Here is an 11805-nt window from a genome sequence, read left to right on the forward strand (position 1 = left end):
GAATCACTGAAACATTCTTTCCTCATGTGTACCTGTGTCTGTGTGTCAATTAATTAATCTATAATTGTATAGCATTATAACAAATGTTATTAAAAGCAACTTTACGAGAGAATGTAAAGACCTTACTCTTTGTTTTGTGTGTGTGTGTGTGTGTGTGTGTGTGTGTGTGTGTGTGTGTGTGTGTGTGTGTGTGTGTGTGTACCTCTGTGTGTATGTGTCTCAGACTGTCGCCCAAATCCGATTTTCCCCAAATCTGATCAGAATCCCATCTAACTGACTGACTGTCCACATTACAAATTGCAAGTGACCAGGTCCGATCTGCCCGTCCATACTGACGTGGTCTAATCTACATTGGTTTCTATGGTAACGGGCTACGCTCAGGTTATTGGCTTCTGGTGCAAACAATTTTACGGAGCAGTCAGTCCCCGGGCTTGTTTTACTGCGTTTGTTTGGATTCTTGCTGTTTTCTTTCAATGACCGAAGTTAACTTCCATCCTGCTGGATCTACGTCATTGTTGTTATTGTCGATGGTGTCAAGTTGCGAGTGACGCAGAAGACACAATGAAGCAACCGAGACGTTGAAACCACCTCCGTATGTGGTTTGAATTAAATTTAGTTAAAATTGCATCTCATGTGTCTTTTTGTGTTCAGACTGGCAAAAAAAAAAAATCAAACCATACAATCTGGATGTACTAAAAATCAGATTTGGAGGTTCAGTGTGAACAAGACTTAAGTGTGTGCGTGTTAGTGCATGTATAACTCTGTGCGTCTGTACCTGTCGTGTTAGGTCAAGGGCAGAGCTTTGAGGGATGGTGCTGTACATTTGTCCCAACATGTCGCTGAGCTGAGAAACCATCGGAGCGAAGTCATGAAGAAGAGTCTTCACCGACTTCTCAAAGATCGCACACACCGCCTGAGGAACACCATGACATCAAAGCAGGACATCGTGTGAGTGGTTGGTTTGAGAGAGATTTGAAAGAATGTGATCACACGTTGAGGACTCACCTCCACCACCTGTGAGTCGTTGAGCCACTTACTGAGCACGCTCTGTATGAGAGCGAACACCTGCTGTAAAACCACCACCACCTGTAAACACAGGAGACCACATTAACATGCAACCATTATATGTACTGCTTATGCTGTTCAGGGTTTGCAGGGGGGGGCTGGAGCCAATCCCAGCTGTCATTGGGCAAGAGGTGGGATTACACCCTGGACTTGTCGTCAGGACAGGGCTGACATGTAGAGACAGACCTGCCCCACTCACGCCTACAGGACATTAAGAGCCAACAATCAGCCTTACAAGCATGTCTTTGGACTGTGGGAGGGAAGCCAGAGACCCAGAGAGAACTTGTGCTGCACAGGAGAACATTAAATCTCCCCACAGAAAGGCTCCTTCCCAACAGGAAGTCAAACAAGGAACCATGTCGCTGTGAGGTCACAGCGATAAACACGGCACCACCGTGCAGCTCAGAGCACATCACATACAAAGAAAATAAACTATAAATAAACTTCTATGTAACGCTAGAAGCTCACATTGTCATTACACACTATATACATATATATATATATACACACACACACACACATGAAATATAAACACTATAGGTGGTGTCGGGAGGGAGAATGTCTCTGTGTTTACAAACTGCAGCCACACTAATGATCACTCTCACGCCTCCTTGTGGTGAGAGGGAAAACTAACCGGGTTTGGCCCAGGTGGAGGGGGAGACGTCTTAATAGGTGGAGCTGATCCGTCAGCTGATTCGTCATCCTGCTTGCTGATGTCGAGCGTGGTGAAGAGGTTGGACAACAGACCCAGGATGTGGATGATTGCTAACTTATTGGACGGATTTGGCTGAAAATGGACAAAAATACCAAATGTCATCGTAAAACACAAAAAAACAGACGAGTGGGTAGCTCAGAGAAATATGATCATGAACACTCAATCACGTCATCCATTTGGGATTTTTTGGGGGAACAAACAGCAGATCATAATGTTTTTATTACTGATGTCTGGTCCGATGCAGGCTCTTTCCACCAGGGGGAACCGTTTGTCCACTGCAGACACAGAACCTGATCTGATTGTCTGACGTAATGCTAAAACAGTTCAGAGTCAAACAGGAGAGGACAGAGTGTGTGTGTGTGTGTGTGTGTGTGTGTGTGTGTGTGTGTGTGAGAGAGTGTGAGTGTGTGAGTGTGTGTGTGTGGGGGGGGCACCAATGAGACAAACAGACAAAAGAAAACTGATTTATATTTATTTTACATCGTCAGACTCAAAACAGACTGAATGACCTACTCTGTGTGTGTGTGTGTGTGTGTGTGTGTGTGTGTGTGTGTGTGTGTGTGTGTGTGTGTGTCAGAGCCAATCTGGTCCTGCAGAGAAATGTTCCTCTGCAGTGACACCACACAGACGCACAGCCTGTTCCTATTGGCCAGAATCCAATGGTGTTTATGGGTGTGTGTATATGTGAAAGCTAGTGTGTGTGTGTGTGTGTGTGTGTGTGTGTGTGTGTGTGTGTGTGTGTGTACCGTCTCATCGGCCAGTTTCTCCAGCTGCTGGATGTACGGTGTGATGAGCGAGTGCAGGTTTCTTAAGATTTCCTCCACAGGCAGAGCAGAGAGCAGGAAGCCCAGTGCCTGCATCAACCACATACACTGACTGGTCTGCAACATGACAAGAATCCTTTGTTAACACAGCGCACACACACACAGACACGCAAACACACAGCCGTCATCATGAGAGAGACAGACAGGATGTAAAGACAAACTCTGACCTTGTGGATTTGCTTGATGAGAACCTCCTGCAAAGGAAACAGAATCAGACGTCTTTAAGAAAAACTAAAAATACTCAAGATTATCTAAAAATAAATCAAATAAACCAGAGGCTGTTATTTCTGGACAACAGGAATATGAGTCAGATGGAAAAAACAAAAGTTGAAGGAAGCAGATTTTCATTGGCTGTTGCAGATGATGTTAGTATCAGCAGGGCAATGAACAGGTCCACCTGTGTTCACGCACCTGTGAGACGGCCACTATGTTGGAGGCGTATGGAGGGAGGTCATATTTACACTCCCGGCAAATCTTCTTCAGTGTCGAAACGGAAGAAACAGAAAGATCCGGATTGCCTAAAGCCTGCAGCACCAGAGGCAACACACTGCTGAGCATCACCGGGTGATCGGCCAACCACTCCGCCAGAGCACCTAGGGTGGAGGGGGGATTGATCAGTTTTACCTTTAAATTCACCAGATCTAACTTTAGATTCATCAGTTTGAACTTTTCTCACCGATGGTGAACATGACGGTGTCGGCGAGCTGCACGTTGTTGATGGTGATTCTGGGGATGAGTCCGATCAGACCGGGGATAACGTCAGAATAATTTACATCGATGGTTTCTGCGATGGACTGGAAGCCGTACAGCAACGCTTCAGTGTGCTGTCAAAAAGGACGATCAGAGAGACAAAATCGCATCATTATAATTCAAATTAAAAAAAGGGGTTTATTTTATATGTTAGGGTTTTAAAAAATAAATATTTCAGTCATAATTGTACCCTCAGAGTTCAATCTGAGAGACGTTTACAGGACAAGCTTTACCTGCCAGGACGTTGGCTGCTCATTGGTCAGCAGCCTGCCCAGTTTTTCATACAGGTTACTTAGAAGCTCCGCCCCCAACATCTCATACACGTACATTAGTGTGTCCGAGATGTCGACCCTGAAAGCACACAAGTGTTTAACTTCTTCCACGTATCTGCTCTATAAATGTGTTTTTTTTTAACACCCCCCACACACACACACACACACACACACACACACACACACACACACACACACACACACACACACACACACACACACACACACACACACACACACACACACACACACACACACACACACACACACACACACACACACACACACACACACACACACACACACACACACACACACACACACACACACACACACACACACACACACACACACACACACACACACACACACACACACACACACACACACCTGTAGATCCTGAACTGCTCCTTCTCGTCAGAGGACCAGGACTCGTACTCTTGGTCTGAGGGAAACTGAGCTTTATGCAGCAAAACGTCCACCAGCTGGAAATAGACGGGCCTGTACACCTGCAGGTAGATCGCCTGTTTTTCCGTCTCAAAGGACATGATTTCATCCTGAGGAGGAGGCCGGAGAGGAGGAGCATCATCCGAGTTATGGTCATCATCGTCTTCATTAAAGCCATTATCTTCATCATATATGTGCATGTTGATGTGTGACAGGTAAAAGTGAATTTGACTTCAGACTGATTATAGATGATTGTTTTGGATTACCTGTAGTGTGTACCAGAAGGTGAGTGTGAGTGAGCTGGTGGTCTCGTTGACAGGGTAGTGACCCGGGATCCCTGTACAGAACATGATCATGTTCACTAAAGCCAGGAAGCTCTGCCAGTGATCCACCTGCTCCAGCAGAGTTCTGCACACACACAGGTGAGAAGGAGACAGGGGAACAATCAATGACTTTATTCATGAGTGTGAGGCATGAAAGAAGCAGACAGTGTAGTCAGTGAACGTGTACACACACACACACACACACACACACACACACACACACACACACACACACACACACACACACACACACACACACACACACACACACACACACACACACACACACACACACACACACACACACACACACACACACACACACACACACACACACACACACACACACACACACACACACACACACACACACACACACACACACACACACACACACACACACACACCTGGAGTGGTTCTCTCCCAGTGTGACTATGATGCGACAGATCCCGTGGCAGGTCTCCATGTCTCCACTCTGAACCGCCTCTCTGAGCTGATCCTGCAGAGCCAGAACCTGAGGAACCAGCTTCAGCAAGGTGTTCACATACCTGAAACACACACACACACACACAATGTAAGTTAACTTCTTGTGCCTATAGAATTTGTGCTGCAGAGGTTGATACTCTAACTTGCAGCATGATATGTATAAAACATCTCTAAAACCATCACCAAGTAGTGCATTTATCATTTAAGCAGGTCAGGACTGTCGAAGGACATTAATGCTGCACTACAACACACAAGATTCAAACTTGAACAACAAGTGTTTTTCATAGAAACATTTGCTCATTTATTTTGATAGGATTAAAAAAATATAAACATATTTAACTTCTTTTTCAGACCTCCACCCAATTTCCTGACACGGGAGCTTCAAAATAAAAGCATCTCGAAGAGACACTAATAAAATGTTGTTAAGAACTTCCCGTGAATGAAATGCGTTTATCACTGTGTGCTTTAGTAGATCTGCACCTCGCTGCAGAGAGTCACAGCATTCACAGCCTTTTCTATGCCTACGAGTCACAGCCCTCTTCTTTTAAGCATCTTTGACTTAAGACAGCCAGACATCAGTTTACACACCACTAAACCTGACAAACATAGCAATCAATAAATGTTTGAGTGTTTGATATACAGTACATAATTTAAGTTACTGTGTCTTAATTGTTGTTTTTCAATATGTGCAAAACAGAGCGAAAGGACAGAATAATGCGCGTCTGAGAAGAGAACACATGCAGAGTCGGACAACTAACACGTCTCAAAATCTGCAGATTAACCCCTGCACAGAATACCATGAACATGAAAAGCTATTATTACGTAGTTATCAGCGAAACAAAAACACAGTCTACAAACTTTGTCAATCGTTCAGCAAAAAAGGGCAATAAATGGAGAGACATAACAAACGCTGTCACCAATGATATGGTGCCAAAACAAGCGGACGACAGAGATGGTTTCAAAACAACTTTTGTTTGTTTTTTTATTGCATTTACATGAATGAGTTTTAAGTTATATTAATAATAGGACCTGTTTTTATACGTTGTTTTTCATCACCACTTTAACTTTTTAGTAAGATATTTTTGACGGATGCAAAATATCGTCAAAATCCTCCAAAACATTGAGATGTTATTTTGTGTCCGTATTGCAGACCCCTACTGCACTGTACTGAAAGCAGAGGACAAAGCAGGGTGGAGGTTTAAGGCTCCACAGCAGCACACAGAGGGCTGCTAGCCAGTCAGCATGTCTGTCTACAGAAGAATATCATCTTCTCTTCAGCTTCTCTGAAGACCACAGATGAATGTTTTACTCTGGTGTGTTTCATCGGCCTGCAGACTAAAGGCTGAATGAGAACACATCAGTCAGACTCCTTTTCTGGATCAGTAAAATCCTGCCGTGTTTTATTGCATGCTATCTGTAACAATCTTGCACAGAACCTCGTGTCGATCTATTTTAAAACAGCTTTTCTCATGTTGGAGTTGGAAGTGTTAAACAAGCAGAGGCTGACGTTTACAGCTTTCATCATGATGCTGTTGATGATCAATCTTGTTTTGGTTTGGGTTATATGATTTAACATCACTATTCATTTTCATAAACTTCTCAATGATTGGTAAATATCCACTGAATGAATCGGATGATTTTGAGTTATAAATCATCAGTTAACCATCCTTGTACAGGTCATGTTAATCCAGCCCCTCTTTAACAAATACAGACCACTACTGGAAATAAGTCCGCTCCCCCTGGGATCCTGGACCTCACAGAGACCTGTACAGATTTCAGATCAGACTTCTGAAACAGCTGCTGCTCTGACCAATCAGAGGTCTCCGTTATACTGAACTCCTCAGAGCAGGTGTCAGCTTGTATTTCTGATTGTTGTGTCTCAGCTCTTTGTGCGTCTCAGAGATGACACTCTCCCCGTCTCCTGATATTAAACACTCTCTGTCTCCCTCTTTAACCCCCTCACCGGTTATTACTGCAACACAGGGAGACTGGGGAAATAGGTTGCTTGGCAACAAGATGAAAATGAACCAATAGCATTGCCTCAAAGAGGGCAAGAGAGAGAGAGGGGGAGAGAGCGAAAGAGCGAGAGAGCGAGAGAGAGATGGACAGAGAGAGTTGAAGTGAAGGTGAAGCAGCAGTTTCTGCAGATGTTTAAAGATGGAGGCTGTAGTTCTGGAGGATCTGCCCCCCCCCCTCCACATGACATCAGTGTGTGACTGGGAGCAGAGGTTTACTCCCTCCCTTCCCCCCCTCTGTAAGGGGGGTATCGAGGGCCTGCCATTCTGAATCCACCAGGACATGATGACATCTCTCTCCCCTGCTCTGTTACCATAGCAACAGCAGCCAACCGACAAATGCTGCTACCCCCTCAGTGTCATCACGGCCCTGTTACATCCCCCTGATGCCCCTTCAACCCCCCCCCCATGCCATCTCCACCTTCACTCCCCGTAAAGACTCGCACTACATATTAACATACACACATCTGAACTGACCTCTGGGAGTCGGGCTGAGACACAGCGTTCACAATGGCCTCCACGGCGGTGTCAAACAGCTCGGGGTCGGGCAAGGCGCTGAAGCAGTCGTGAACGAGGTCCTCGCTCTCGTTCAGGGGGACGTCCAGCAGCACCCAGGACGACAGGCAGCGCAGTACGCGAGCCTTCACCGCCCCAGGGCTGTCTGTCCTCCTCAACAGCTGCTGCAGCAACGGACACACTGATCCCCACTCTCTGCCCAGAGCCCCCCGAACCTGCAGGGGGGCAATAATGAAGTCAATGTGTGCACCATCCATCTGATTAATGACTTTATTCATTCTGACATTAACGAGATAGCGTCACTAAGATACACTGCCCCCTAGAGTTCTCGTTTTCTTAACTGGTTAGCAGGTAGGAGCTATGCTGTCCCTTCTTGAACCTGGGGCAGGCTCAAACATGCTCGTCCCACACTGTACTGGGGATGGGTCAACGTACCTGTCCCTTCCTGTACTGTGGTAATCTGCTGGTCTGGAACTCCTCTGGCAGGACAGTGAGCAGCTCCAGGAGAGCGAGGCAGCGAGCCCGTCCGTCCACCCCTCCCCCCTCTTCCTGGAAGACTCGCACCATCTCCGCCACGGCGCCAGGCCATGCCTCTGGCATCGTGTTGAGCGCCAAAGAGGCGAGCGCCACGCAGAGGCGGGTCAGAACCATCTTGGAGCCAGAGGAGAAGCAGGCGATCTGCGAGAAGAGCTGAGTCTTCAGAGTCTCGTACTGATTTGACGGGATGTCCGACCAATAACGAGAGATCTTTGTATATAGAGCGCTCGCCCCGAAGTACTGGATCTCTGGAACCTGGAGGGGAGAACAAGAGTAAAATTATGTGTGTGTGTGTGTGTGTGTGTGTGTGTGTGTGTGTGTGTGTGTGTGTGTGTGTGTGTGTGTACACATATTTGTGATTGTGTATGTGTGCATACCTTCTCTGGGCTCAGGAGGGCCCAGCAAAACTGCCAGGCCTGAGGAGAGACCTGAGCCTGCATTAGCCACTTCTGAGCCAGGTTCTTATTTTCTATGTTTGGATCATAGTAGAGCTGATGAAGAGCCTGCAGGAGAGGAAGAGGAGGAGTTAGAATAGGAAGAGAAGTTAGAGGAGGAGGAGTTCCAGGGATACATACCAGCACTGTACACAGATCCACAGTATCATCCAAACCTGTACTGTAAGAGCTCATACTGTGTCAGTGTGCTGTGCAGCTGACAGGACGTGTGTCATGACGCCTCTGTTCCATCTGAATCAGCTGATCAACCTCCCCCGTCAGCCCTTTGTAAGCGACGAGCTAATGTTGGCTTTAAGCTGTTTTAGCCTGGTGGTCAGCAGTAACGTGTGGAGCAGAGATGTATAACATACTGTACATACATTTATCCACGATGCACACATCACATACAAGCAACATGCTGCTTTCTTCATCAAACTGAACAAAGAGCTGTTTGTGTGATGCACACACACACACACGCACACACAGGCAGTACAAGGGACCATCATCCCCTCCATCACACTAAAGCCTTTTTCTGACTCTGATTTCACAACATTGTCCTCAAGGAGCACCTACCTCACGTCCTTATACGTCCATATTGATTCCATATTGATTAATTTACAGTATAACGTTGGTGTTCCAACAACATTGGTCACGTGCCCCCCCCCCCCCCCTTTACTTCTCCATGACATTCAGAGAGAGTGAAGGAGGGACATCACAGGGACGTAAATATCAAGCTCTGAAGGGGCAGGCTGAGTCAGTTTTTTCTCACACACAAACAGACACAGACACACACACACACACACACACACACACACACACACACACACACACACACACACACAAACAGACACAGACACACACACACACACACACACACACACACACACACACACACACACACAGGCTATTAACTATGTTCATGTAAAATAATCTGTCATAAAAACAGATGGATCACTCGCCCTGTTTGAAACTAATGAAAGACTTGGTGGTGATGAAACTTGAAACACTTTGGACACTTTAATCAAACACAATTTTAACAGAACCAAATAACTCGCGAATGAACGTCTGACTGTTTGATGACGTTTTAGTCTGTTTGTCCTCCAAGGCAGACTGAACATTTTAAACTGTCGACCTCTTACTGGCTCTTTTTAAATATTTTTGATGCATATTTTTATTTCATTTAATTTTGCACTGTCACTGTGTGATTTTTCTTTCTGGAATACTGTACATTTGTCTATTTCTGAGATGAATAAAGGATTATCTTATTTTATCTTAAATGATGTAAAAACAATAACTACAGAGAGGGATCTAAAGTGTTAAAATGTCTATAACTGCATTCATTATTAATGGAAAACCCATTCACACCAATCATACATATACTTTAAGTCTGAACTACAGAATATATGGACAGCATGTCTCTGTTTTTTTTCTTTGCAGAGTTGAAGCAATAATTCACCCAAGGCGGGTTCTGATATAGTGCGCTGGTGACGTGAGCCGAGACATGCTCCATCCAACCACAAAATTGACACCACACTACTGAGGCTAACCGCAGCACAAATGTACCTGCCATGGTCCTCTCACCGTTCCTACAGATACTCTGATAAACTGTGCACACAGCTATGTAGGGGTCTCATTGGTCAACACAGCTGTCAATCATGACATCACCTCCCCCTTTTTGCATAAACAAATAACTAGTTAAAACTAAACTTCAAAAAATAAACACTGAATTAAATCCATATGACGACCACAGAGACAGGAGCAGTACATGCCTTCCAGCTGATCCTTACAGCACAAACATGTCAGTGTCGTCATGGAGATATTTTGACTTCATAATGTCCAATAGGAGGAGGCTGAGGGATGCTGTCCGTTTATATACACTCTGTGCTTACCACACCCCGACCCCCCCAAAAAATAAATCTAATCAAATCCAGTTTACTCATTCACAGTGCACAGTATATAAGTCAATTGAATAGACTTCAGTCGCATTAAAAACGTGTTTGCATTTACAAAGGAGAATCTACACAATTGTCACCCTAACCCCCATCCTCAAACACACACAAACACACTAGAGCATCTTCACACCTAAAAATCATCACTCAGGGCTCATTCAAAGACATCGGACATTTGAGTTTCATGTAGTCAGCAGACACACTGACATCATCTCCAAATAGAAACACAACAACAAGTTCTACCTTCACTGTAAGCACACGCACCTTTTCTACGTTTACCACGGTGAAGTCCAGGGCGGCCGGTGTGCTCCTCCCCGTTGAGTCCATGTCTCCGCGGACACGGAGCTGTCAGACGATCAGAGAGCAGTACGTTCAGCCTCCGGTAAATGCCTAGATAAATCCACACACTGCACGGTTTTCAAAGTAATGTTATTTTCGAGCACGGTGTTCGTTAGCCACCGAGCATCACAGATCTAACCATGACACGACAAGCTAACCGGGAGGCTAACGGAGGCTAACCTGCTATTAGAAAACACAGGCAGCCTCAATGCTAAAGGCTAACGAGCTAACGCTGCAGAACATGTACGCCTGTTGTAGCACCGACTGAAGCCAACGAGGTGGAAATACTCAATAAAACATCGTGTTCACGGAATCTAAATATCACTGACTGATAGCGTGCCTGCGTTTAATCAGGATGTGGACCAGAGCATCGATATATCCAACCTTTGAGTCGGCGGTGGTCTGACGGTCTGACGATGCTCGGAGCCCCGTCACCGAGCTGATGCTGCGTTCACGGTCTCAGAGAAAAAAATACATCCCCCAACTAACATGTAAACATCCACCCAACATTTAACATTAATATAACCTGACATTTAATTTGATCATTTAACATAATCCTGTACCCGCACGGCCACTCTCTTGTTACTTCTCTATTATATTTTCATATAAAGTTAATTATTACTAATTTTCAGGTCATTATTATTTGTATTTACAGTCTATGGTCCCAACAGCTCTATCTTTAGGTCAAATAACTGCTGCTGCATAATGTGGTTTTACTTTGGCTCTCTCTTACATTAGTAACACATGAATCACTGACCAACTAAATGAGTCTGACATGATGAAGCTGAAGATGTTGAAGACTCATTACGTTGTCACGTCGTCCCAGTACACAGTTCTTAATAACTTATAATAGTAATAATGTTATTTTAAGGATCTCATGGAAAATGTATTATTTGCTTTACCTGTAAATAAAAGGAGACACTTGTGAACTGGTTTAAGGCTGAACTCTGAATGAATGCACTCGTACAGGAACATGAAGTTGAACACGTTAACGCTGTAAAGACATTTATGATATCTTTATCAATGAAGGAAACCAACAACAATTATTCTGATTCTCAACCTCAAACAAAACAGTGTTCACATACTCATAGTCGAACTTTACATCAAACTAAACTATTCTAAAAAAAGATGAG

General features: G+C 44.9%; 1 protein-coding gene across 1 annotated transcript in view; it reads right to left on the reverse strand.

Annotated features, from left to right (window-relative positions):
* Nucleotides 1-11161, reverse strand: part of LOC306828774 (importin-13-like) — a 16939-nt gene extending 5778 nt beyond the window's left edge. Inside the window, exons 1-15 of the mRNA XM_079351408.1 lie at nucleotides 10598-11161; nucleotides 8328-8453; nucleotides 7849-8205; nucleotides 7375-7628; nucleotides 4804-4944; nucleotides 4340-4481; nucleotides 4017-4183; nucleotides 3588-3705; nucleotides 3281-3428; nucleotides 3016-3197; nucleotides 2772-2798; nucleotides 2527-2661; nucleotides 1700-1852; nucleotides 1006-1086; nucleotides 681-913 (exon numbers count right to left, since the gene is read on the reverse strand). Coding sequence (XP_079207534.1) covers nucleotides 681-913; nucleotides 1006-1086; nucleotides 1700-1852; nucleotides 2527-2661; nucleotides 2772-2798; nucleotides 3016-3197; nucleotides 3281-3428; nucleotides 3588-3705; nucleotides 4017-4183; nucleotides 4340-4481; nucleotides 4804-4944; nucleotides 7375-7628; nucleotides 7849-8205; nucleotides 8328-8453; nucleotides 10598-10660 — 2327 coding nt within the window. The 5' untranslated portion in view covers nucleotides 10661-11161. The remainder of the gene's footprint in view (nucleotides 1-680; nucleotides 914-1005; nucleotides 1087-1699; nucleotides 1853-2526; nucleotides 2662-2771; nucleotides 2799-3015; nucleotides 3198-3280; nucleotides 3429-3587; nucleotides 3706-4016; nucleotides 4184-4339; nucleotides 4482-4803; nucleotides 4945-7374; nucleotides 7629-7848; nucleotides 8206-8327; nucleotides 8454-10597) is intronic.
* Between the last annotated feature and the right edge of the window lie 644 nt (nucleotides 11162-11805).

The sequence above is a fragment of the Symphodus melops genome, assembly GCF_947650265.1.
Source record: "Symphodus melops genome assembly, chromosome: 8".
Classification (NCBI taxonomy): domain Eukaryota; kingdom Metazoa; phylum Chordata; class Actinopteri; order Labriformes; family Labridae; genus Symphodus; species Symphodus melops.